The sequence below is a fragment of the Palaemon carinicauda genome, chromosome 19 (genome assembly GCF_036898095.1).
Source record: "Palaemon carinicauda isolate YSFRI2023 chromosome 19, ASM3689809v2, whole genome shotgun sequence".
Classification (NCBI taxonomy): domain Eukaryota; kingdom Metazoa; phylum Arthropoda; class Malacostraca; order Decapoda; family Palaemonidae; genus Palaemon; species Palaemon carinicauda.
In genome coordinates this window covers 111,807,492-111,835,473 of record NC_090743.1, presented here as the reverse complement: position 1 = coordinate 111,835,473, position 27,982 = coordinate 111,807,492, and the positions used below count along the sequence as shown (strand labels likewise).

Sequence of the window (27,982 nt, the reverse complement as noted above, 5' to 3'; positions counted from 1 at the left end):
TTGACCAATAGCAGGTGGATGCCATTAAAAAATTTGGGAATTTACCAAAAAAAAAAAAAAAAAACTTGGGGGGCCTATTTTGGGTAATTCTTGGCATCTTTCTGAGTCACTGTGCCATATTTCACAGTGTTACTAATTTTTCTGGGATTTGGTGTTTTTTAATGGTTCCTCAACTGGAATAAATACTGCAATGACACTTTGGTCATTAAGCCCAGATTGCTTTCTTCCAATTTCCATTTAAATGCTGCATTACTCTCTTATACCTTCCAAGATGACTAGAAAATGTCCAAACATTTGCCTATATTCAATTGGATGTGGAAATGCATCTTATTTTCCTATATTGTTTTTCTTAGTGATTCATTGTACATTGAAATGCTTGTCTGATCCTAAAACATGCACATTCCATCATTCCGCCAAGACCTCAGACACGAATTCCATATCATTATCAAGATTCTAATGCATGTTAACCAGACCAATCAGTCTCCCCTCTAGATTCTCATAGGATTTTTCTGAAACATCTATTTCAAAATATGCAGTAAAATATTGGAGTAAAGAAGTTGGTCAGTAATATAAAAAAAGGAAGGGGTGAAAAAATGAAAACGCAAAGGGAGGCAGAAAATAACATGCAATAATTACCTGAAAGTCTGATAAATCTTCATAAAAACCATACCATTCTAATAATGTAATCTGTTAGGCTAGGTATAGTAACACGGAGCTACGAGAATATTAAATGACAATACATTTGTAAAATACAACCTTTTAAAAAAGTTGCATTCATATCACATCAGACCCAATCACAAACAGTAAAAGATAGAGGAGTGACAGACATTAATGTCTTAGCCTAATAAACAAAAAAATGAGCAGCAGATGAAGATAGGCCCAGTACAGAAAAATATGGCATCATTTGATTTCTTGTGATAAAAGAAAACTTTTTGTATATTGATAAATATATTTAAGATAAAATATTGAAGTGTTTCGTGTCTTTTATGGACAAAAAGTCTGAAGCACTAAAACTCAAGTCTTGGATGTCCACACTATCGCAAATGCATCTCTTGATTTGTTCACATCAATATCAGCACTTCACTATGCTGTACCATTAACAAAGTTCATAAATAATAACATTTTCTTTTCTTTTTTTCTTAAAACAATTTTTTTTAAGCCTAGGGCCATTTACACATCCCAATAGGATTTTGTTTTGCATAGCTATAATCTCCTGATGTAGTATAGTATACAAATCACTTATTATTTCTTAAACATTAATTCTCATGTGTGGTGAAGGTAAGCAATACTACCTGATCCAATTTTTTTTGCTTACCCATATACTTTGCTTATTATCATTTAAACAAGAAGTCTCAAATATACTCAAATTTATTTACAGTGTGAAACAACAATAAAAAACATTGTTTCTTTCACTCATTTAACAAAGGAAAGTTAAAACTAATTTCATCCAGTTAAGTTTCCACTTGACTTCCTCCATGAAATGCAGTGGAATACAAAACGAATGTATAAAGAATTAAATCGGTAAAAAGAACTGCCACAATCAAGGAACTCTCAGAAAATTTACACATGTAATGTAATGCACGTCATATTAATCAATAAAAAAATCCAGTAGAATGTGAATTTGGGTAGGTAACTCTAATATTTGTAATTTGTCATTTTTAAACGCAAAAAAATATCCTATAAAATACATAAGCAAAAAACATTGCTAGTATATCTGTTTTTATAGCATACAAAATTATACATTGAATGTACTGTAATTAACTCAAGAAGTATCCTGATATTAGCTTCTTTCAGTACATAAAAAGATAACATTTCATGAGGTTCTTGTTAGCAATGCTACTTTGGTGTGGTGCCTGGTAAACATTTCTTGTAAGTCATCTTATAAATCTAGGCACAAACAGAAATAAATGAACTGCCAAAATAATAGTCACACAGTACACTAAAGAACATAACAAATCTTCAATACTATTGCTATTTCAATAAAATATTGTCTTTCAAGTTAAGGCAGTGGAATATTCCATCCCCAGATTACATTTTGTTAGTGCGTCAGGATTACACAGCCTCGCACAAATTTTTTTATACTTTTATATGTATAAAAACAACTTATCATTAAAACCAACTACCTTGTAAGATTGTGATGAATTATTGAATAAGAGACCAAATAAAAAAATAATTACTAGAGTAGAAATGTTATAAAAAGAATCTACAAAGATATGACTCCACAATACATTTTGACATTTGTTTTATCGATATAGAAAGGCAGCTGTTGAAATTTCTTACCTTGAAATGGCTATTCGTGATCACAATAAAAAGTAAGAATGTTACGGGGGAACTTCCTATCAGGAGAAGCTTCTAATGGATGCTGTTTGAAAAGAACTAATTTTTGAGAGGACACCCTGTTTCATCTTCGACACCATTTCTTCTGTGTTCCACTGGGAGTTGAAAGGCAGTTCCTTCAGTTCCATTGTGTAGGGCCCTCTTGCATTGTGGTGGTATAAGGACTGTAAGACCACTTTAGGAGCTTGCTGCTGTTTTGAAGGAAGAGAACACTAAGTTATGAAAAAGTTTAATTTTAATAAAATCTATTATCAGAATTTAATCTTTCAATAATTGCCTTGTGGTCATTATGCCAGTATCAATGAAGCTACTTGCTTCCCAACCTCTCAATCATAAATATAGATAGCTCTAGCTTCACTATTCCTTCAGAGAAGCTGGAATTAACATTAAGCTTTTTAAAGAGGTAAACACAGCTGCCTGCCGGTTTGTGGGTAGGATGACAGGAACTGCTTGCCTTCACTTTGACTTAGGGCTCACGGAGTGGTTGAGTGGGCAGCGTGACTTATAGGTCTCAGGTTTGTATGGGTAGAAAAAATAAAATTTAATTTGTTTCGACTATAAACGTAATAGAAAACTTTGGCCTTTAACTGGAAACTAACCCTAGGAGGGGCAGAAGTCCCTACAACCATACTGGCTGGTTTACCTTTAATGTACTTTGGTCCTGTAAAAGAGTGAAAGTCATGATCCCCGTCAACTTCTTGACTAACTGTGCATAATGATGTCGCAGTGTTAGGCTAGGTCTCCACCAGGGACTGATAAATGACTGCTGAAGAATTTATATCCCTAGGGATTTGGGTGTCCAAATGTATGGGCATTATATGAAACATAGGTGTGAAAACATTCTATCCATTCTTCCCCTTGAACAGAAAGATGGGGCTTTATTTCAATACAAATCCTATTGTAAAGAAAGGTACTCTGTTAAGTAGGTGAATGTTTTCTTAATATCATTCTTGAATTTTTAAGTAAGGGATTGCAGAGTAGTTGTTGATGGGCACCATAGTAACTATAGTAATGTAACATCCCAAGCTGGAGGTATGAGTTCTCAGTAAGGACAAGACTGCTTGAAGCTCCCAATAAGCATGGACAATTCCCATGAAAAAGAATGATCCAAGCCCATCAGTCTGAAGACCTGGCTTAAGGCTGAGCGATAGCCTTTCACCACACAGACTGAGAGGAGTTTCTCCCAGCATAGGAACAAGGAAATCAGCAATCAATTGCAGAGGCTCCACCGAGGAAGAATCTTGTCTACGAAACCAATAGCATGAGATTATCACTTTCCTAGGTAGACAATGATCTATGCAGGTATCCAAACATCTGTGCACTACCATGTGAAAAGCCTGGCACTCAGAGATGATAGATCTCCAACCGTGAAATGATAGGGAAGTCGAGTTGTAGAACCTCAAATATGACAAATTCGTAGGTAATTTGTATTTTTCCTAACTATATAAACCTTAGCTATTTAATATGGGTAATTACTTTCGGCGTAGCTGAAATGACGAGCCATTAGAATTTTAACGAGGGTTTACAACCCCACCGCTAGTTAGCGGCGGGTAGGGAGGCTACCCCCCTCCTCACACACACCTGTGATTGAGCTCACTTTGCTCAGAGGTAGGACTTCACGGGGATAGGGCTGGTGGGCAAGTTGGATTAAATAGCTAAGGTTTGTATAGTTAGGAAAAATACAAATTGCCTACGAATTTGTCATTTGTTCCGTAACTGAAATACAAATCAGACTATTTAATATGGGTGACTCACCCCTTAGGAAGGGTGGTAAGTCCCGGCCAGTACTGGCTTTTGGCTTTGCCCGGGGACTCAGTCCCTGAGTGTGTCAGTACTCAACAATAAGGAGTCCCTGCACCTCGCTAGCATCTTGCTGTGCAAGTGCTGCAGCCTACATAAGCTGTGTGTAAAGGTATGAAGTGTGACACGTCCTAGGAAGTTGACCTGAAGTTCTTTAGATGGAAACTTTAGGTTAGGACTCTCTCAATACCACCTCGTCAGGGTATGGGTACGTGACAGTATTAACTTAATACTAGGAACACAGGGAAGCATGGTTTACCTACAGTGGTTTGAGGTCAGCTGTGCAGAGAACCCAGGAGGCTACTTTCCCCAAGAGAGGGGAGGATGAAGAAAAGAATAAGGGCCAGACAAACCTTTTCATTCATGCAGAATAAGACCGGGTAACAATGCCCTCAACCTTCTGCTACTTGTCCATTAAGGAGCCTGAGGTTTTAAACCAGCTGTTGTGCAGCCACCACACGGCCGATAGAGAACATATCGAGTCTCCTGTGTGTCACGTCTTGCAGGTAGTGGGCTGTGAAGGTCGTCTGACGTTTCCACAATCCTGCTTGTAGAACCTGCGTCACTGAATAGTTCTTCTTGAAGGCCAGGGATGTAGCTATGCCCCTGACATCATGTGCTTTAGGGCGACGTGACGGAGAAGGGTCAGGATTCAGGGACAGATGGATTACCCTACGAATCCATGCCGAGATGGTATTCTTGGTGACCCTCCTCTGTTCTCCCAGTGCTCACAAACAAAGCTTGCACTTGGGGATGAACTGCAGCCGTTCTCTTGAGATATAGCCTCAGACTCCTTACTGGGCACAGTAGGAGATGGTCTGGGTCATTTGTTACAGAACGAAGACTCAAAATCCGGAAAGAGTCGAACCGAGGGTTCGGCACTCCCAGATTCTGAGTCTTAGCAACAAACTCAGGGACGAATCTGAACGTTACTTCCCCCCATCCCCTTGAATGGGCGATGTCATACGAGAGACCATGAAGTTCGCTGACTCGCTTGGCCGAGGCCAAAGCTAGCAGGAACACCGTCTTCTAAGTAAGGTGGCGATCTGAAACCTGGCGTAATGGTTCGTAAGGAGGTCTCTTAAGAGACCTGAGAACTTAAACCACGTTCCATGGAGGAGGTCTCACTTCCGACTGAGGGAAGTTAAGTTCATAACTCCGTATGAGTAGGGAAAGTTCCAGTGAGGAAGATATGTCCACTCCTTTGAGCCTGAAGGCTAGACTTAAGGCTGAGCAATAGCCTTTCACTGCCGACACTGAAAGGCGCATTTCTTCCCGCAAATACACGAAGAACTCCGCTATTGCTGGAATAGTGGCATCGAGTGGAGAGATACCCCTTCCACGACACCAACCACAGAAGACTCGCCACTTTGCCTGGTAGACCTCTGCGGATGACCTTCACAGATGTCCAGACATCCTTTCCGCAACTTGTTGCGAAAATCCTCTCTCAGTGTGGAGATGCTGGATAGTCTCCAAGCGTGAAGTCGAAGCGAAGCCACGGCTTTGTGAAAGATGTTGGGGTGTGGTTGTTTGAGTAGCTCGTGTCGTGGAGGGAGTTCTCTCGGAAGCTCCGATAGGAGTTGCAAAAGGTCTGGAAACCATTCCGTGTGATGCCATAGCGGAGCTATCAAGGTCATCAAGAGATTGACCGATATTCTGGTCTTGTTGAGCACCCTCCTCATCAGATAGAACGGGGGAAAGGTGTACACGTCGATGTTGTCCCACCGTTGTTGGAAGGCATCTTGCCAGAGTGCCTTGGGATCCGGGACTGGGGAGCAGTACAGCGGGAGCTTGAAGTTCAGCGCTGTAGCGAACAGATCCACAGTCAGGGAACCCCACAAAGTCAGGACTTTGTTGGCTACTTGATGATCCAAAGACCACTCGGTACTCACTATCTGCGTCGCTCTGCTCAGACTGTCGGCGAGCACATTCCTCTTGCCTGGAATGAAGCGAGCCGAAAGTGGAATCGAGTGGACTTCGGTCCATCTCAGTATCTCAATTGCGAGATGGGATAGCTGTTCTGAAAAGGTACCTCCCTGCTTGTTGATATAAGCCACTACTGTGGTGTTGTCGCTCATCACCACCACAGAGTGGCCCGCCAGGTATTGTTGGAACTGTTGCAGGGCCAGGAATACGGCCTTCATTTCTAGCAGGTTTATATGGAGGCACTTTTCTGATTCTGACCACAGGCCTGAGGTCCTGTGGTTCAGAACATGGGCCCCCCACCCTTTCTTTGAGGCGTCCGAAAACAGCATCAAATCCGGGGAAGGGACGAGAAGATCCACTCCCTTTCATAGGTTCTCGTCTGCCACCCACCACTGAAGGTCCGTCTGTTCCGCGGAACCCATAGGGATCATGACGTCTGGGGAATCGTGACCTTGATTCCACCGGGACTTGAGTCGCCACTGGAGAGATCTCATTCTGAGGCGACCATTGGGAACTAGACGGGCCAGGGATGAGAGGTGACCGAGGAGACGTAACCACGATTGGGCTGGAAGCTCTTCTCGTCTGAGGAAAGGACTCGCGACCCTCCTCAGCCTTGCTATCAAGTCGTCTGATGGGAAGGCTTTGTGGAGATTGGTGTCTATGATCATGCCTAGATATACCAGTCTTTGAGTGGGCAGCAGAGAAGACTTCTCGAGATTTACCATGATCCCTAGATCTTGGCAAAGTCCCAGAAGTTTGTCTCGGTGTCGAAGGGGGGCTGCCTCCAAGTCTGCTAGGATCAGCCAGTCGTCCAGGTAACGTAGGAGACGGATGCCGACCCTGTGAGCCCACGACGATATTAGGGTGAACACTCTGGTGAACACCTGCGGTGCTGTGGAGAGACCGAAACACAGCACCTTGAACTGGTAAACCTTGTTGTCTAGGCAGAATCTAAAGTACTTCCTCGAAGACGGATGGACTGGGATCTGGAAGTAAGCATCCTTCAAGTCCAGTGTGCACATGAAGTCTTGCGGTCTCACTGTAAGTCTGACCGTGTCTGCCGTCTCCATGCTGAACGGGGTCTGCTTGACAAACCTGGTCAGAGCTGAGAGGTCGATGACTGGTCTCCAGCCTCCAGACGCCTTCTTTACAAGAAAGAGTCGACTGAAGAAGCCTGGGGACCCGTCGACTACCTCTTGGAAAGCGTCCTTCTTCAACATGGTCTCAACTTCTGCCCGAAGGGCTTGCCACCTTGCCGATCCCATGGCAAGGGAGCTCAATAACACTGGATCCGCTGTTAGGGGAGGTAGAGATGTCGTGAACGGGACGCGATATCCCTGACTGATTACGGAAATCGTCCAGGAATCGGCCTCGAGTTGCTGCCACCTTCTTGCGCAACTTTGTAGGCATCCCCCCACTGATGGACATGCAGGGGGACTGACAATCCTAGCGTTTGCAGCCTCAGGCGCGCCCTCTAGGATTCTTTCCTCCCCTGGAGGACTTTTTGCCTTTCTTGTCCTTGACAGGAAAGGGCTTAGACACCTTTGTCTTTGCTGCAACTGCCTTTTTGTACTCTTGGTAGGATGTGATTGCTGGGTCGCTGGAGGTTTGTAGGGCCTCGATGTTAGGGCCCTATGTAAAAGAGAGTCCTGGTTGGACTTCCTCCACCTCTCAGCCGCCTGCTCCACATCCTTAGGCTCAAACAAGTTCTTACCCAAGACGGAAGAATGTCTAAGCCTGTTAATGTCGGTACTAGGGACCTTTTGGTGGAATCTCTCAGACACCGCATCTCGACGTTTCAAGATGGTATTAGCCCACAAGCTCGAGACTTGGTGGGCTAGAAACTCGATAGTACGAGTGCCTGAGAGCAAAAAGGTCTCCAAGGCCTTCCTGGTACTCTCTTTGGACAAGTCCTCAGATCGTAACAGGATGCCCAGAGACCCTAGCCAGATGTCCAGCCACGAAGTTGCCTGCATGGCACACTTCGCCACCTTCTCCTGGCTAAGGATCTCCCTAGCCGAATACGAGACATGTCGGTTGGAGAGTCTATATAGAGGGACTCCCATGGTAAGCTCTTCCAGAGAGTGGTGTAGAGGAAGAGCTAGACAAGTCTCCTCCAAGATCTCAAAGTACCTCCTCTGATGGACACGAGGAGGCGGGAGGAGTTTGTTACCCGTACTGGATCGGCTGGAAGAGGCAAGCTCGGAGAGCTGGCCTTCGACCTTGTCTCTGGCACTCTTAATCCCCTGCGACCAGGGCAAAGCCGCACTGGCCCTCGAGGGTTTATGAGTACCGAAGACTCGGTCCAAGACCGTGTCCTTGCCCTCACAAGGGGGAATCTCTGGATCCGCAAACCATTGAGATTCCTCATAAGGGTCAGAACTTGCCAGAACGCATGTTCTGATTCCTGCAGCTCTCCTCTTGAAGGGCTGGCAGCAAAGTCTCCTGTCCCCAGGTCTCTTCCTAGGGGGGACTCGTGGACGTTCTCTGAGGGTTTGGCTGGCTCCGGTCTAATCCTTGATAAAGACTTCGGTAGTCTTGGAGTCCTTCGACTCCCTCCTGGGAGGGATACAGGACTCCAACTGTGATGGTGGAAGACTCTTCTCAACCCCTACCCGAAAAGACTTCTGGGGGCGAGGTGGGGTTTCCCCCATTGGTGCGATGGGGGAACGACCCGCCTCACGTAATTCCCCAGAGGACAGGAAATCCTCCTCCGCAGGGGAGGGAGAGAAAGTCTGGGGGGGGGAGAGGGGGCCTTCCTCAAGGTCTTCCGAGGAGTCGGCTTCGCCCTTGGAGAAGTTACCACGGTAGATACTCCTCTCTTCATCTTCAGGGGAGAAGAAGCCACCAATGATTTGTGACCAAGCTCAGAGAAAACAGGCTTAAAAGCCTGCACGAGAGCTCTGACGATGGTCCCAAGCCAAGGCTGCTGACTGACAGCGCGACTAGGGGGAGTTACCTGTAAAGAAACTGAAGGAGAAGAGTCCTTGGACCTATCCGGAAACCTCCCTTTTCCGACGAGCGCGCTGTTCTGCGCTTGGGGGGGGGGACGTGACGACGATGACCTGGCCACGCGATGTCCTGCAGCCTCACGTGTGGGGTCGCGCTGGTGCTCGCGCGTTGGGCTCTGCCCTGGGTCGTGCGTGGGAAAATGTTTGAGCGTTGGCGCGCAGAGGCATGTACTGGCGAACAGGGAGTGTGCAGAAGGCTGGATGAGCGTGCGCGAAGGCGCACAGTATCCTGCCGAAGAGCCCGTAAGGGCGATAACGTTGGCCGCGCGCGCAGGAGAAATATCCCTAGCGCGCGGGCGCGCATATCTGGCTGATATGATGGGTGTGCAGTGCGCGCGTTGGAGACTGCGCGTGATGGCGCGCAGGTGAGCGCTGGCGAGCAGGGGAAAAGGTTACTCTCCCCACTGCACCCAGATCCAAAGATCGTGGGCGTGCCTGGCGCGCAAGAGAACGTGGGCGCGCAAAAGTGCGCTGGCGATCTGGAGAGCGCCTGTGCGCTATCTCAGGAGATTCCAGTGCTGTGCGCTAGCAGGCAGGAGAGCGCTGGCGCGCTGTATCAAGATTCTCTGCAGGTGCGCGCAGTAGTGCGCTGAGGATCTGGAGAGCGCTGGAGGTCTGGTGAGCGCCTGTGCGCTATCTCAGGAACCTCCATAGAAGTGCGCTGGCGCGCTATAACAGAAACAGTTGGCGAGCGTGCGTGCAGGTGAGCGCTGGCGCGCTATTGCAGGAACCATTGCAGGTGCGCGCAGGTGGTCGTTGGCGCGCAGTGACAGGAACAACTGCTTGTGCGTGCAGGTGCGCTAAGACAGGAACATCTGCAGCAGGAGATCGTTGGCGCGCAGGGGATACCTGGCGCTTAAGGGACTTATGCACCAATTTGTGCTCACGCCCTTTATGCCCTGAAGGGACCGTTGCCCATTTTACAACAGGATGAGAGGGCGCCCACAGCGCATCGGCAGCCAGGAACGGTGACGGCAGGTCAGCAAGTCTGGTGGGTGGAAGGTCGGCGTGCCCTTTGTAAGGACGACCTTCCACCAAAGGAGATCGCGAACGATCTGCGGAGAGGTCCAAGGATGTAGCTGGCAGGGTCGGTGAACTATGGCGAGGTTCTTCTGTGGAGCACTGCGGAGATGACGAGCCGATGAGGCGCCTCCTAACACCCTTGTGAGGTGAAGGAAGACCTCTACGGCGAAGGGGAAGGCGAGCTTTACACCTTATACGCCCTCTGGGGGACGTGGGGTCAGCGGGCTGACCATCAGCAGTCCTCCGAAGAGGAGTCTCTGAGAGTGATTGGGGGAGAATCACTGGCAGGAGAGACCATAGGACTTAGCTCCTCCCTCAAAGGATGTTCGGAGGGGGGAACTAAGCCTTCAGCTACAGCAGCAACATCAGGAGCAGAGGTTTGAGACAACTCATCGGAAGCCTCTGCCACAACAACGTCCATGATAGACAGAGGATCGATCTCTGCTACCGTCGGCGACTGTTTGACAGCTGCTCCCAACTTGATCATGTCAAACAGGGCTTCCTTGGAGGGCAAACCCTGAAGCCCCAAGGAAGCCCAAAGCTGTAATAAATCATTATTAGTTACAAGCATGATAATATCCTCCTCCGGGGGAGGAGGAGGAGCTGCCTTGCTATGGGTGGCAACTCCCTCTCCCACACCCCGGGATCGGTCAACAGGACTACGGTCTACGCTACCACTCAACGGCTCCTCAGGAGAAACCGATCGAGAGGGAGCTTCGGAGGAGGTTTGGGCCACGGAAGAAGTCCTTGGGATTTTCTCTTTTCAAAGAACCCTTTGAAGGAGAAATATCCCGTTTGGACTTCTTCTTCCGGCGCCGAGAAAACCTCTCCCACGGGGAGGTAGACCACTCCCTACACTCACCACAAACCTTATCTCTATCACACCGTTGGCCCCTACAATAAGGACACAAGGTGTGGGGATCCGTGTCGACCGCCAACATAAACGTGCCACAAGGGCGGTCAGGTAAACCGGGACACTTACGCATAGCAGAGGCCAACTTCACATACACTCTGTCAAAGGAAAAGCAAAAGAAAGATTAGTAATGGCTGTCCAAAAAAGGCGAGGGTGAAAGCGGACACATCCGACTGCCACCCGAGCCGAGAGCAAAGTGAGCTCAATCACAGATGTGTGTGTGTGTGTGGGGGGGGGGGGAGCAAGCTACCCTTCCTACCCCTCGCTAACTAGCGGTGGGGTAGTAAACCCTCGTTAAGATTCTAATGGCTCGACATTTCAGCTACTCTGAAAGTAATTACCCATATTAAATAGCGTGGTTTGTATTTCAGTTACGGAACAAAAAGCTGACAAAAGAGGTTAGGCATTGGGTTAGTTTTATCAGTACATCTCGATGAGAAGCATCAGATCCAGAAACTAATAAACTTGTGGCAACTTGAGCGCCTCCAGGGTCCGCTTGGCGTTTGGGGTCGTCTACAGTATGTTGATTACCTGATGTAAAAGGCAGAAGGTTAGGAAACGCGTACACATCCAGGTTGTCCCAGGATTGTTGGAAGGCGTCCTCTATCTCTGCTGACAGGTTTTGGACAGGAGAACAGAACAATGGAAGCTAAGAAAGTCGTACACATCCTGATTGTCCCAGGATTACTGAAAGCCATCCTCCATCGCTGCTGATGGGTTTACTAATTTACCTTCCCTTAATGGCTTGTAGTAGATTGGCCAGGGCACCAGGCCCCCCGCTGAGATACTACCACTAGAGAGTTATGGGGTCCTTTGACTGACCAGACAGTACTACATTGGATTCTTCTCTCTGGTTACGGTTCTTTCCCTTTGCCTACACATACACTGAATAGTCGGGCCTATTCTTTGCAGATTCTCCTCTGTCCTCATACACCAGACAACACCGAGATTACCAAACAATTCTTCTTCACCTAAGGGGTTCACTACTGCACTATAATTGTTCAGAGGCTACTTTCCTCTTGGTAAGATTAGAAGAGACTCTTCTAGGAGAAGGACACTTCAAAATCAAACCATTGTTCTCTAGTCTTGGGTAATGTCATAGCCTCTGTACCATGGTCTTTCACTGTCTTGGGTTAGAGTTCTCTTGCTTGAGGTTACACTCGGGCACACTGTTCTATCAAATTTCTCTTCCTCTTGTTTTGTTAGTTTTTATAGTTTATATAGGAAATATTTATTTTAATGTTGTTACTGTTCTTAAAATATTTTATTTTCCCTTGTTTCCTTTCCTCACTGGGCTATTTTCCCTATTGGGACCCCTGGGCTTATAGCATCTTGCTTTTCCAACTAGGGCTGTAGCTTATCAAATAATAATAATAATAAGTCTGCTCGTAAATTCCTCTTACCTGGAATGTTCTCCTTGCTTGTTGACGTAAGCAATTACAATTGTGTTGTCGCTCATCAACGCGACTGAGTGCAATATCAAATCCTCTGAGGGAAAGTTTTCAGTGCCAGGATTGCTGCTCACATTTCCAACAGGTTGATGTGCAGGATTCTTTTGTCTTCAGATCACACCCTTAAGGTGGTCTAGTTCCTCAGGTGTGCATCCCCACCTCCTTAAAAGTGTCTGTGCACAGCAGCATCTCTGGAGGTGGATGGTCAAGTGGAATTCCACTTGTAGGGTTTTTGCCCAGCCATCGTATATCGGGAATAAAACCAAGAATAAAAGTTTTATTTCTATAAAGCCAGCAAATGTGAAACAAGATATCCGTCTTCATCCACGGTCAAGACCAAAGTGAAGAAGGTATGAGTGAGCGTGAGGGGGGTGCTTCTCCCACGTTACCACTGGTAAATAACCGGAACGGTTGTTGGCACCTCCTTAACAAAGTTTTATGGCTGTATGCCAGCTTGTGCTGATTTCTTCTCCTAGGTAACAAACGTAAGGTTTATATTTTGTGTAAGAACAATTGTGTTTTATACCAAAATATAATTTTTTGTCACATCAATAACACATTACCCAGCCTCACATAAAAAATTAATGTAATAGATAGAGGGCATGACTACAATACCTGAGGAAAAAAGGCATCCAGGGTGACAAAGATTAGAAAATGAAAATCATTCAGTTCACAGAGTAGGACAACCTTTGTGAACTTTTTAGCATCATATTCTATCACAGCACAGCCAAACTGGCACAGCACCTGTGAATGAAAACAGATTTATGCAGTTAAAACCATACAAATTTCATGTCAAGATCTCAAATTTACCCTTTTATTAATTCATTGACCAAAGTTAATGAGTAAAATTATCTCCCCTTGCATCTTATTACTTTTATTCAACATTTTTAAAAATAATATAGAAAAATTCCCACAATTTTCTTAATAACAAAATTACTGGACTCCTTTTACCCTAAATATTGAAGGCCAATAAAGATATGTAGTTTAAACTCTTCTTAAAATGGTTTTCCAAATATCATTGAAGAAAAGGCATTCTACACAAAGCCACAGCTTTGCACTTGAAACATTGAAATATCATTAGTCTGCTACCAGTCTTATACTTTCTGTATTTAGTCTTTATCAACTGAAGATAATACTACATTATAATTTTTTTAAAGTAATTTGTATTTTTCTTAACTACTGTACATAACCATCTTTATCAAATGAATATACTGCAAATATCACAAATTTTGAAAGTAATTTGTATTTTTCCTTGCTATACTGTACAAACCTTAAGTCCTTTAATCATGGATATTGTTTCGACGTGAGCTAAAATCGGTTGTTTAACTTGGATAACGAGCGGTTATCCAACTGGGCAGGGAACAGGGGCGAGGACCAGGGTTGCCAGGTTTTCTAAGTGAAAAAAGGCCAACTTCTGATCAACTGCATCTTTAAAAGCCAACCCATTAGTAAAAAAGGCCAAAAGTAGAGCATTTAAGGCCAATCTTTTTAATGACATTGCTACAGGCTAACCAATTTTAAAAAAAGGCCAAATTTGAAGTTTTTAGCCTGAAAAAGGCCAACCTGGTAACCCTTGCGAGGACCAACGCCCCCTTCTTCACTTTCGTTTCAATTTTTTGACATAAGAGTGGTGTTTGAGGGTCGATGTTTAAATTCAAGGACAAAATTTGTATAGGTATGAAAAATGCAAATTAATCTTAAAATTTTGTGATTTGTTCCTATGGCGAGGGTACCCCTGACTTTGTGAACTCTAATACTGCCTGGCGCCTATCTCTCTCATTAGCCGAGGCATAAACTCTATGGATTGTCTCATGAAACTAGAAAAAGACAGTGTTCCTTAACCCCTCTTTCTTGGACCTGCCGATGCTAATGAAAAGTCTTTGACACTCAGGCCTGAGGTGTTGGATCATTTTTAGATAGCATCTCAGCACCCTCACGGGACACAAGAGCATTTCTCAATCGTCACTCGACGCCTTACAAAGGGAAGGGATGGAGAAGAACTCAAATCTGAGGTCCTGTGTTGCTAGATTATGGACCTTGGCTACAAAGTCCGGCACAAAACTAAAAGATACCTCCTATCACCAATCAGCATGGAAGACATCATAAGAGAGACTATGCAACTTGCCAACTCTTTGCTGATGCTAAGGCTAGTAGAAAAATAGTCTTAATAATCAGATCCTTGTTTGACAACCTTCTCAAAGGCTCGAAAGGACACATGTAAGAGCTTTAAGGACCAAGGAACACATCCCACTCTGGGCACCAAAGGTCCCAGGTTGGACAAGACTGTTCAAAGCTTCTCACATGCATAGATAACTCCCAAGAAGAGGTGAGATCTAAGCCCTTCAGTCTGAAGACCATACTCGAGTCTTTGATTGCTACGACTATAGATGCTTCCCTTGGCAAAGGAAGACAAGCAAATCTGTGATCTGTGCTAATGTCACTACAATCAGAGAAAAATCCCTTTAAGACATCAGTCGCAGAGGATGGCCCACTTGGCTTGTAGAGGACTTCTAGAGATACCCAGACATCTCCTGTGCAGTGCCTTGTTTAAAATCCTGACACTTGGAGATGCTGGAGAGTCTCGATACGTTAAGTGCTAAAGACTCCACAGCATGACTGATAGAAAAAAGTGGGACACAAGGATATTTCTCTTGGGACCAACCAGAAGAGCAAACAGATCCGGATACCACTCGTCATAAGGCCATCTGGGAGCCACTAAGGTCATCCTGATCCCTGGCATAACCAACACTCTTGTTACAAGCCAAATCAGGCTGAACAACAAAGTGTACACGTTCAAGTGATCCCACGGGGGCTGGAAGGTGTCTTTGAATAATGACATGGGTCTGGAACAGGGGAACAGAACATGAGAAGCTTTCTATTCAATCCCTGGAGAGCCCCACAAGGCAAGGAGCCTTTCTGCTACCAGGGGATGTAGAGACCACTTTGTTGCTACAACCTGGTTCAGGGGACTGAGTGTGTCTGCTAGTACATTCCTCTTGCCAAATTTTCCTTATTTACAACTCTAATGCGTGAAAAACCCCACTGATGTGCATCCGTTTCATCATCTAGCAAAAGGGGTGGAAGAATTTGCCTCCTTGCATGATGACAGGCTACCACACTATGGTGGTGTTGTCACTCATCAACACTCCAAGCATTCTAAGAATGTTTGAGGAGGCATTCAGTAGTCTTAGGAAGACTGCTGGCATCTTGAGGACATTGATGCGCAATGCTTTCCCTCTTCGATCCACACCCGAAACGACCAGGTTGCTGAGGTGTGCTCCCAACGGCTCCCTCGATGCATCTGGAAACAGAAGCACATTCGGAGGTATTAAGTCGAGTGGTCTCCCTTGGTGACGTTTTCCTTGTTGAGCCACCAGGTAAGATTGTCCTGGGTCTCTTGTTTCACCATATCAGGAATAAATGGAGGATCTTTGTCTTTTGACCAGTGATCCTTCACTCACCACTGAAGAGATCTCTGATGAAGATGCCGGTGAGGAACAAGCTTCTCCGGAGAAATGTGATCGAGAAGGCATTGTCAGTGGTGAGTTGGGGTTTCTGTCTTGGACAGAAAGGATTGCGGGAGACTCGCTGCTGCTATGTTTATCAGCATGCCCAGGTACTTCAACCTCTGCTTGGGTATGAGATTCGATTTTTCCGTTTACCATGATCCGCAAATCATGGCAAAATGCGAAAATCCAATCTTGATCCTAAAGCAACTGACTCTTTGAAGATGCCAGGATCAACCAATCGTCAAGGTAAATCAGAAGACATATCCCTCACGAGTGGGTCCAAGTGGCTACCATGGCGAACACCTAGGGAACCATACACTCTCCAAAACACAGTCTTGAACTGATACACCGTACCATAGAGGGAGAAGCAGAGGTACTTTTGAGAGGTCTGATGAACAGGTACTTGAAAGTAAGTGTCCTACAGGTCTATCGAAAGTATGAAAATCTCCCTCTCTGACTGAAGACAGCACAGACCATACTGACTTCTTCCTGAACTTTGTTCGCCCAACAAACCTGTTCAGTGGAGAGAGATTGATGACTTGTCTTCAGTACCCAGTTGAATTTACCACCAGGAAGAGCCAACTGTAGAAGCCTGGAGATATATCTTAAACGACTCTCACCCTTTCACCCTCTGCCTGTTGGGCCAAGGCTTTCATGGATGTTGGATCTAAAAGGAACTCTGTCGGAACTAGAGATAGGGGAGGCTGGTGGTCCAGGAAGGGTAGTAAGTAACTGTCCAGTAAGACACTCACCAGCTATGAAATAGCCCCATGTCTCTGCAAAGTTGCCCAGTGGCGAGACAAGCAACCCCCAACTCTTGGCAGTGGGAGAGGAGGAATGGTGGCATCAGTGTCTTCCTCCTCTCCTCATCATCGCCCCTCCTAAACGGAGCTGACTGAAATGCTCGAAAAGGCTGGGGTCTTGGAATGGGCATGAGGCCCTTCCTTGATCCCAACCCTGCAAGCTTGGGCTCTACCCCTTTCAAAGTGCCATAGTCCTTAAAAGAGAGAGCATGGTGAATCAAAGATGTCTGCAAAGCAGTACTCCATGAATCCACTGCCACCTACTCGCAACCCTCCGGCAGGGGTGAAGTAGCACCCTGCACCGAGTCCCTCAATGTCACATCACCTTCAAGATAACTTGTCTAGAGAAGTTAGAAATCAAAGCATTTTGCCTTTTCAAAACCCAGGTAGCCCGCGGGTTTGCTGACTGGAGCGCAAAGAAGGTGACTGCCTTCCCACTTCTCCAAATCCTTTGAAGTTGCTAACTTTGTGGACTTGGTGAAGTACATCACTGGCCTTGACCACTCATCAAGCCTAGAAACTGGGTGGCGGGGAATCAAATCTTTCTATTTATCACTGACACTGAGAGTACCAGGGGCAAAGTAGTCTTAGCTACCAGCTTCCTCGAAAAGACATCAAAGGCCTACTTGAAGACCTAAGGAATGCTTGGTCCTTCCTTAAATCATTCATCATCAGCAGTCTGCAATGAAGAGCTTCCAACACCCCTTGGATGGTAGCAAAACTACAAACTCCATCAACCTTGAAAACAATTCGGTGTATATCTAAATTCCCCCTGCTCCTGAAGCATACGACCCAAGACAAAGCAAGGTGTGTATGCCCAGAAGTTATAGCGAACAGCATACTCGATGAGGAATGCAAAGTGCTAAACAGTCTCTCAGGCATTATCTCGTGACTTGCCAAGAATGACACCGGAGAAGACTACTGCACCTCAAAGAATGCCCATGCCTTAATGGGAGGCCACAATCTACACTCAGTAATAGGGAATAATTGCAAGCAATCATGCTTCTAAGTCACAGAGTTGAAAGATTTATTGTCTGATGCAGAGTTCAAGCTAACCTCACATCCCTGCTTTATTCCATCATTAACATTTAAGCCAATATCAATCATTGAAACTAAAGTGAGTGAAAAAGATTACACAGCCTTTACTAGGACACAATAGTACTACTGTACAGGCTGCAGCTGAAGACAAAAGTGAAAAGCCTTTGATGGGAGTGTGTGTGGGGCTTCTTGCCCGCTTTCACTAATCGTTGTTAACTACCTAATTAATGATTTCAAGGACTTTTCCAGCTTTGGAGAAAACAATTCCACTTTAAAAGACAAAAGATTTGTTTACTGAATGTGTTGCAATAAACTGTGATTGCATTGATCAGGTTTGTTATCATACAATTTTTTTGTTTCATGCAGTTTTAAAAGCAACACAAAAGCAGTAATTACTAGATAGGTTCCTTGTGAAAGTTTTACATAAGAGTAAAAAAAAAAGATGACAGTGCCCAAAAAGCAAAATTTAAGTGATTCAGTTAGTATTATGTAGTTAACACAGTTTAAAAGAGATAACTACCGATATTTTACCAGAAGTTCTTATGGAGAGAGATTCTCCCTCCAAGCAGGAACCCTCTCCTCCTCCACTCTTGTTGCCAACCAACACTTTCCTCAATGGTAGAGTGAAAGTTAATTTGTCAATATTTCAATTTTTCTATAATTAATTATTAATTTGTATTCCTGATTTTAGGGATTATAATTTTTTCACTAAATTCCATTACAAAGCCTCAAAAATCAGCATATATGGGTAGTACGTTGGCCAAGGCACCAGCCATCTGTTGAGATACTACCGCTAGATAATTATGGGGTCCTTTGAGTGGCCAGACAGTACTACATTGGATCTCTCTCTCAGGTTACAACTCATTTCATCTTTGCCTACACATATACAGAATAGTCCGGCCTATTCTTTACACATTCTCCTCTTTCCTCATACACCTGACAGCACTGAAATTACCAAACAATTATTCTTCTCTCAAGAGGTTAACTACTGCACTCTAATTGTTCAGTGGCTACTTTCCTCTTGTTAAGGGTAGAAGATACTCTTTAGCTATGGTAAGTAGCTCTTCTAGGAGAAGGACACTCCAAAATCAAACAATTGTTCTCTAGTCCTGGGTAGTGCCATAGCCTCTGTACCAAGGTCTTCCACTGTCTTGGGTTTGAGATCTCTTGCTTGAGGGTACACTTGGGCACACTATTCTTTCTTGTTTCTCTTCCTCTTGTTATTTTGAAAATTTTATCCTCTTGTTATTTTCAAGTTTTTATAGTTTATATATGAAAGATTTATTTTAATGTTGTTATTGTTCTTAAACTTCTTGTAGTTTTTCCTTATTTCCTTTCCTCACTGGGCTATTTTCCCTACTGAAGCCCTTGGGCTTAAAGCATCCTACTTTTCCAACTAGGGTTGTAGCTTAGCAATAATAATAATAATCATTTATATTTATGGACTTATGGAATATGCCGAGAGTATTTCTGCTATTTTTTTAAGGGATAAATTGTTTTAGCTTACAAGTGTAGGTGCACGATACCAAATCTAATTAAACTCATAAACCGAGGTACTACTGTATCTGAATAAATTTTCTTCCAATTAATATTCAATTTTATATATTTTGTAAAATTTCTATAAGTAAATGAAAGAAAAAGCAAAACCCTGATAACTGGACAATGACTCGAAAGTAGAAATATCCAGATGTAGAACACATCCAGTGGCACTCAAAGGGTTAGACATATAATAATCTTTTAAAAGTAATTTGTATTTCTCCTAATTATATAAACTTCAGTCCTTCAATAGAAGTATGTCTACAGCGAAGTTGGAACGACTGTTAAAGTTTTAAAAAGGTAGTTATAGCCAGTAGCTGGTAAGCACTGACCACTTATCAGTCAGCTGGACATTATCTTTTTACTTTAAGCCTGGGAGTTACAGAGTAGTTGTGGCAGGAAATGTACCTTAAAAGACTCTTGATTTGTAAACTTAGGGAAAAAAAACAAATTACATTAAACTTATAACTTATTCCTGCATAAATAGAAACCATTGTCCTTTATAGGAGATCTATTCTTAAGAGAGAAGAAAGTCACTAAGAACCAAAATCTGCCTGGTTAAACTTTCACGAGAAATGTCAGAGCACTTAGCCCTGTATACTGGCAAAGGTGACGATTTCTGTCAACCTCCTAATGGTCTGAGCATCTAGATGTCACAAGTGTTATGTTGGGTCCATACCAAGTGAAATTGGTAAATTATCACAGGACAATCTATACTATAGCTTAATACAATGTTATCTGAATGTTTATACAGTAATCCCTCGGATATCGTTGGTATTCCGTTCCAGGCTCCCTTGACAGCTGAAAAATCGTGCAGTAGCTACAAATTACTAAGAAACCAAACATGAAATGATTTTTCAAACACAAAAACTCAAAATTAATACACTTGAATCACGAGCATGAAGAGCTGTCTATTGTTGAAGACATCACCGTTAAACCTTAAACTTTGTTAACAATCCTTTTTCAGGGACCAACCATTTCCACTTGTTTCTCAGTACATGGCAGATGGGTGGCAGCATGGTGCACCTAAGAGGTTGAATTTTTCTAATTTCTATCATATCATATTGGCAATTGCAGTTAATAGCATTTTTTTACTCAAAGGTAAGATTTATGGAAATAATGAAGCTCTCTATTACCGAGTTGCAACTCCTTGAAAGTTTTTGCACCGAAAGTGAAAATGTGTTTATATTGGTAATTAACTTCATCACTGAGAAGTAAAGAGTTGTGTGCCATACCTGAGCAATAAACTGCTTTCTAGTTTCAAAGCAGAGTATAAATCGTTTCACCCTCTGTTCCAGCAACTCCAATATTCGTTCCACATAATCAATTAGACAGGTACCAGGTGGCACTGATGGGAGAATCAAAGTCTTTGCTCCACCAATGAGTTGCTCAACACGAGGAGAGAGGTGTAGTTTGGGTACAAATACACCTTCAGTCTGAAAATAAAGTAAAGAAATATTAGAAATTTAATTGTCTTTGATGTTTATAAGGAAAAATGTTATTTTGATTATAAAATAAATTTTTGAATATACTTACCCGGTGATTATATAGCTGCAACTCTGTTGCTCGACAGACAACTCTACGGAAAAACTCGCCAGCGATCGCTACACAGGTTGCGGGTGTGCCCAACAGCGCCATCTGTCGACCAGATACCCAGCTCTCAATGTAAACAAAAACTCAATTTTCTCCTCGTCCCACTGCGTCTCTATTGGGGAGGAAGGGAGGGTCATTTAATTTATAATCACCGGGTAAGTATATTCAAAAATTTATTTTATAATCAAAATAACATTTTTCAATATTTAACTTAGCCGGTGATTATATAGCTGATTCACACCCAGGATGGTGGGTAGAGACCAGTAATATATGTTTACACTTTTATGAGCTTAGAGTTTTTTTATTTCATTCTAGAAGTTATCAAAATAACAAAAACAAAATAAATAGGTACCTGGTAAGGAAGTTGACTTGAACAATTACTCTGCCTTTTAAGTACGTCTTCCTTACGGAGCCTCGCGATCCTCTTAGGATGCTGATCGACCCCTAGGATCTGAAGTATCAAGGGTTGCAACCCATACAACAGGACCTCATCAAACCCCTAATCTAGGCGCTCTCAAGAAATGACTTTGACCACCCGCCAAATCAACCAGGATGCGAAAGGCTTCTTAGCCTTCCGGACAACCCATAAAAAAACAACACTTCAAGAGACAGATTAAAAGGATAAGGAATTAGGGAATTGTAGTGGTTGAGCCCTCACCCACTACTGCACTCGCTGCTACGAATGGTCACAGTGTGTAGCAGTTCTTGTAAAGAGACTGGACATCTTTCAAGTAAAATGACGCGAACACTGACTTGCTTCTCCAATAGGTTGCGTCCATTATACTTTGCAGAAATATATTTTGCTTAAAGGCCACGGAAGTTGTTACAGCTCTAACTTCGTGCGTCTTCACCTTAAGCAAAGTTCGGTCTTCCTCACTCAGATGTGAATGAGCTTCTCGTATTAACAATCTGATAAAGTCTGACCAAGCATTCTTTGACATAGGCAAGGATGGTTTCTTAACTGAACACCATAAAGCTTCAGATTGGCCTCGTAAAGGTTTAGTACGCTTTAAATAGAACTTAAGAGCTCTAACAGGGCATAAGACTCTTTCTAGTTCATTGCCTACGATCTCCGATAAGCTGGGGATATCGAAAGATTTAGGCCAAGGCCGAGAAGGCAGCTCATTTTTGGCTAGAAAACCAAGTTGCAGCGAACAAGTGGCTTTTTCTGACGAAAATCCGATGTTCTTGCTGAAGGCATGAATCTCACTGACTCTTTTAGCCGAGGCTAAGCATACCAGGAAAAGAGTCTTAAGAGTGAGATCTTTCAGGGAGGCTGATTGTAAAGGCTCCAACCTGTCTGACATGAAGAATCTTAGTACCACGTATAAATTCCATCCAGGGGTAGCCAAACGACGCTCCTTGGTGGTCTCAAAAGACTTAAGGAGGTCTTGCAGATCTTTTATGTTTGGAAAGATCTAAGCCTCTATGCCGGAAGACCGATGCCAACATGCTTCTGTAGCCCTTGATAGTGGGAGCTGAAAGGGATCGTCCTTTTCTCAGGTATAAGAGAAAAACAGCTATTTGAGCTACAGAGGTACTGGTCGAGGATACAGAAACTGACTTGCACCAGTCTCGGAAGACTTCCCACTTCGATTGGTAGACTCTAATGGAAGACGCTCTCCTTGCTCTAGCAATCGCACTGGCTGCTTCCTTCGAAAAGCCTCTAGCTCTCAAGAGTCTTTCGATAGTCTGAAGGCAGTCAGACGAAGAGCGTGGAGGCTTTGGAGTACCTTCTTTACGTGTGGCTGACGTAGAAGGTCTACCCTTAGAGGAAGACTACTGGGAACGTCTACTAACCATCGCAGTATCTCGGTGAACCATTCTCTCGCGGGCCAGAGGGAAGCAACTAACGTCAACCTTGTCCCTTCGTGAGAGGCGAACTTCTGCAGTACCTTGTTGACAATCTTGAACGGTGGGAATGCGTAGAGATCCAGATGTGACCAATCTAGGAGGAAAGCATCTATAAGTATTGCTGCTGGGTTCGGGACTGGAGAGCAATAGATTGGAAGCCTCTTGGTCAGCGAGGTTGCAAAGAGATCTATGGATGGTTTACCCTAAGTGGCCCAAAGTCTCTTGCACACATCCTTGTGGAGGGTCCATTCGGTTGGAATTACTTGCCCTTTCCGACTGAGACAATCTGCTATGACGTTCAAGTCGCCTTGGATGAACCTCGTTACTAGGGAGATGTCTTGACCTTTTGACCAGATGAGCAGGTCCCTTGCGATCTCGTACAACGTCAGTGAGTGGGTACCTCCTTGTTTGGAGATGTACGCCAAGGCCGTGGTGTTGTCCGAGTTAACTTCCACCACTTTGCCTCGAAGGAGAGACTTGAAGCTTTTCAAGGCCAGATGTACTGCCAACAGCTCCTTGCAGTTGATATGCATGCTCCTCTGACTCGAGTTCCACAGTCCTGAGCATTCCCGACCGTCTAGTGTCGCGCCCCAGCCCACGTCCGATGCGTCCGAGAAGAGAACGTGGTTGGGAGTCTGAACAGCCAGGGGAAGACCCTCTCTAGGTTGACATTGTCCTTCCACCAAGTCAGACAAGACTTTATCTTTTCGGAAACCGGGATCGAGACCGCTTCTAGCGTCTTGTCCTTTTTCCAGTGAAAAGCTAGATGGTAAGAAGAGGACGGAGGTGTAGTCTTCCTAGTGACACAAAATGTTCCACGGATGACAGCGTCCCTACCAGACTCATCCACAGCCTGACTGAGCAGCGTTCCTTCTTCAGCATCTTCTGGATGGATAGCAGGGCTTGATCTATTCTGGGGGCTGATCGTCTTGTTGTTCAGCAACGTCCTCATCAGAGGGTTCCTCATCCGAAAACTGATGAGGAAACGGCAACGGAGTGGGCAACGTCTGGTTCGCTGAGTCCGGTCGCACTGGTGCATGCGTGACGGAGCCGGACGCAACATCATGGAACTGCTGCACAGTATGTGAACTGTCAACAACCATGGGTGCGCGAGGAAGCACAGCGTCAACCCGAGACTGTCTAGACCGTCTGGGTTGTGCAGTCAACACCCTACCGGGTTGCTGAGGTTGACGCACTGCGTCAAAACAAGTCACCTCTGCTGGTTGTTGAACGTCCTGAACGTCAACAACCACCTCCGAGCGTCGCTTAACGACAACGTGCGGCTGGCAACCGACACTGGGTCGCATCGGTGGAGGAACCACCTCAACTGGCAGACGCGAGTAGGTTACCTCAGCGTCAACAGGGCGCACAACCGACCGGTTGGAAGGTTGTTGGCCAGAAGGTTCGGTAGCAACCTTCTCCGCATTAAAGTCCTCTATCAAGAACGCAAGCTTGGACTGCATGTCTTGCAGCAAAGCCCATTTAGGGTCTACGGGAGTAGGTGCGGCCACAGACGGGGTTAGCGACTGAGGCGGTACCGCTTTCCATCCCTGAAAGCCTTATTTATGCATGACATAATTGTACAGCAAAACTTCAAAGGCTCGAAAACAGCTGTGAAGTTGACCTGTAAAAAACTTGGAGCGTCTCCTGGCCAGGCGCCAGGGAGAGTCTACGAGATTTGAGAAGTCTATTTGGGCAGAGGCATGAACTCCCAAGCCGAGAACTTCTCTCGTGTCATATCAGACTCTCGCTCTATAAGCCAGTTTAAAAGAAGGGAAAGCAAAGGCTGTATCCCCCAAACTCCTCCTGGTGAAAAACCAGTCGCCTAGCCAACGTAAAGCTCTCTAGGAGAGCGAGAGAGCACTAGCTTAAAAACAACGGCTTCGAAGTAGCTAGGCCTAGTGTAAGCTCTGACGTTTAGGCGAACGAGGAGCAGCAGTTACAAAAAGATCCGGACAAAGATCCTTAAAAAAAATCATCATGATTTAATTAAAGTCCATAGGGGGCTAAGCAGCTTTAGGCTCCTCTCCATCTGACAGAGTCCTCAAGGGAATATCAGTAGGAGGGGGAACAGCAACTTCCTCATCTACAGGAACCTTGTCCGATAAAAGCTGAGTCTCAAGCAAGGGAGAGACCTACCGTGGTGGCAATGCTTTACAAGCAGAGTCCACACTCACTGGTGCATTAGTAGCGGACCAGAACGCAACGTCATGTAACTGCTTGACAGTCTGTGAACTGTCAACAACTGAACTGTCAACCACAACAGGTGCGTGAGGACGCACAGCGTCCACTCGAGACTGCTTTGACTGCCTAGACTGAGCAGTCAAAACAACTCTAGAATGCGGAGGTTGACGCACAGCGTCAAAACAAGTCAACTCCGATTGTTAGTGAACTTCTTGAACGTCAACAGGAGCATCAGCAAGTGGCCTAACGTCCAAATGCGGCTGAAAAACCACACGAGACCGCATCGAGTGTGGTTCTAAACAACCTGACTGACGTGACTTAGCTACGCCAACGTCAACAGTAAGCACAAAGGAACGTTAGGTTGGCTGAAAGCCAGGATATCGATGAGATAAACGGCTAGACTCAACGGACTAATCGGCAGACTAGTCTTCCATAAGGGAGGCAAGCATATACTGCATGTCTTGCCATACAACCCATTAAGGATCAACGGAAATGGTTGTGGTAAGAGACGAGGGTAACGTCTGTGACCGCAACACTTTGCCAACAAAAAAGACTCTTGGAGTCTGTGTTACGCTTTTGTTAGACGGCGAGCAGTTATCCGATGACTGCATAGGGTCAGAGCTGTCCTAATGGCTGTAACCAGGACGCTGGACCTGTCCTGAAAGGACTGACTTTCGCTTAAGGGCTTCGAAACCTTGTGACAGGTTTCTTATGCGAAAAGCCTTCGGATGACGAGGAGAAACTACGTCTCTCTTGTCTTATGGTAGGGGAGATCTTGGTAAGATACACCCGATACCATAGAGGGAAAACGTCTGTTCGTTGATCAAGGCCTCTCGAACCCATAAGTCGTTTGACATTACTTCTCCCCTGGGTTGGGAGCATGCAAGAGGTCCCGGACTAGGTGAACGACAGGCACGAACAGACGAACCCTCGGACGCAACACTGTAACACTTTGCGCATATCACTTTATCACTTCGATTTTCTGTTTTGCACTTATTTCACTGAAATCGAAACTTTTACTGATTTCTACCTGAAACACGCAATTCTACCCTTCATTAAAAGGTAGTAATTGCGAAATCAGTCGTATAATGCAAGCTCATTAATACCAGCAAAAAACAGAAAACATATTTTAAGATAAAAAAATCAGTGGCTGGGAAAGAGACTAAACACTAGTTCCTATAAACTACGTTTTCAATCTCTCACCGCACATAGCCTGGGGACGAGAATAAAAAACTAAAAAAGTTTTATCCTTCCTCCCCGTACAGAGACTAGGGACGAGAGTAACTCGAGAACAACGTTACCCGCTTGAACGGAACGTTTTCTCTCCTCTCTCTCCCTCCGTCTCTATCTCTCTCTCTCTTTCTCTCTTGATTTCGCACCTAAGAGAAGAGCCCAATTATATTTCGTCAAAAAAACATGTTATTTGACTAAAGGAAAAAACTGAAAGGTTATTCAATTAAAAAGTTCCTTTAAAATAGAATTTAAAACATTTAAGCTAAGAAAGAATGAACAAAACGTCAGAATCGATTTACTCTTACTGCAAAGTGAAACCGTGATACACTCTCTCTCTATCGTAACGATAGAGCGCATGTTAAACGTCCTGAACGTCAACAACTGCGTAGCATAAATAAACTAAACGTTAGTTCATCTTTGAAAACAGTACGAAGACTATCAAAAATTCTTTCATAAAATATTACATTTAAAAAGTTGTAAATCCTTAGCTCTTTAAAAGCTAATTACGATATAAAGGGCTCAACGTTGATTAACTTCGTTAAAATTTATTTTTATATGTTTATAATAAATGGAAAGTTAATCGAAGAGGCCTAATAAAGGCGGAGAGATATAAAATATATAGAGGAAAATCTATAAATAATTTATAACGTGATAAGATAATTACTAAAAGCCTAAACACACTTCCGTCTAAGGGAAGGGTCGGCCATTTAAAAGTGAAAGAAAGTCCATACTCTCTTTGTCACCATAATTAAATCTATCCAAAACGAGTTCAAGATTTAAGATGAAGATAAAACACCTGCATTGCGAAAGCTCAAAACTAGAATATAGTACTTCACCAATTAGATGTGAAAAACTCCAGTTTAGCAACAGCGAGTAAAGTACGGCTTGTCGACACCTCGACAGAGAGAAAATTGAGTCTTTGTTTACATTGAGAGCTGGGTATCTGGTCGACAGATGGCGCTGTTGGGCACACCCGCAACCTGTGTAGCGATCGCTGGCGAGTTTTTCCGTACAGTTGTCTGTCGAGCAACAGAGTTGCAGCTATATAATCACCGGCTAAGTTAAATATTGAAAATATAAAATTTTAAAAGTAATTTGTATTTTCCTTAATTACACAAAACAGAGAACTCTAAATAGGCATACAGTATATCTTTGACGCAAGTTGGTATTAAATCTTCAACAAGGTAAATGGTAGTTAGTGGGAAGTAAATGTGGGGAACCACTCGCCTGTAACACATCACTTTTGAATTTAGGTTCAGGGAATGGGGGGGGGGGGTGAGGCAGGAAGGACAACTTGAAGAACTAGTTTTTATGATTACGAAAAATACAGTACAAAGGAATTTACAAATTTATGATTTGTTCCTACACATAAACAAACCCTTGTCCTTAAAATTTCACTCATCCTTAAGAGGGAAGCAATCCCATAGAACCAGCCCAGAAGGTTCTTTTCAAATTCTTTGGGCATGAAATCCCTCCTGGTCCAGTACAGGAGCGGGAAAGATGATTTCAACAACCTCCTAACAGTTAACCACAGAGATGTAGAAGCTGTTAGGATCTCAGCCAGCAGTATCTTAAAAGGAAGCTAGTACTAGGTCAGAGAATATCCATCACTCCGTAAGGGAATTAATGTTGGCATTGCCAGACCAAACATCAAGAATAATGTGAATGGTAGGGAGCCACCAATACTCTCCATTGTATGGTTGGAGGAATTGCTTCTAAACAGAGTGTGACCAGCTAGAAAGACTCTCCATTGCATAACTGACCGACATCA

At 44.3% G+C, this 27,982-nt stretch overlaps 1 protein-coding gene across 2 annotated transcripts in view; it reads right to left on the bottom strand.

The window, feature by feature from the left end:
- Window positions 1-929: 929 nt before the first annotated feature.
- LOC137658744 (BRISC and BRCA1-A complex member 2-like) overlaps window positions 930-27,982 on the bottom strand; it is a 77,868-nt gene continuing 50,815 nt past the window's right edge. The window contains exons 6-8 of one of the 2 annotated variants that reach the window (XM_068393769.1): window positions 20,583-20,783; window positions 13,077-13,205; window positions 930-2,528 (exon numbers count right to left, since the gene is read on the bottom strand). In XM_068393769.1, coding sequence (XP_068249870.1) covers window positions 2,340-2,528; window positions 13,077-13,205; window positions 20,583-20,783 — 519 coding nt within the window. In that variant the 3' untranslated portion in view covers window positions 930-2,339. The remainder of the gene's footprint in view (window positions 2,529-13,076; window positions 13,206-20,582; window positions 20,784-27,982) is intronic. The other variant, XM_068393770.1, reaches the window with a different exon arrangement.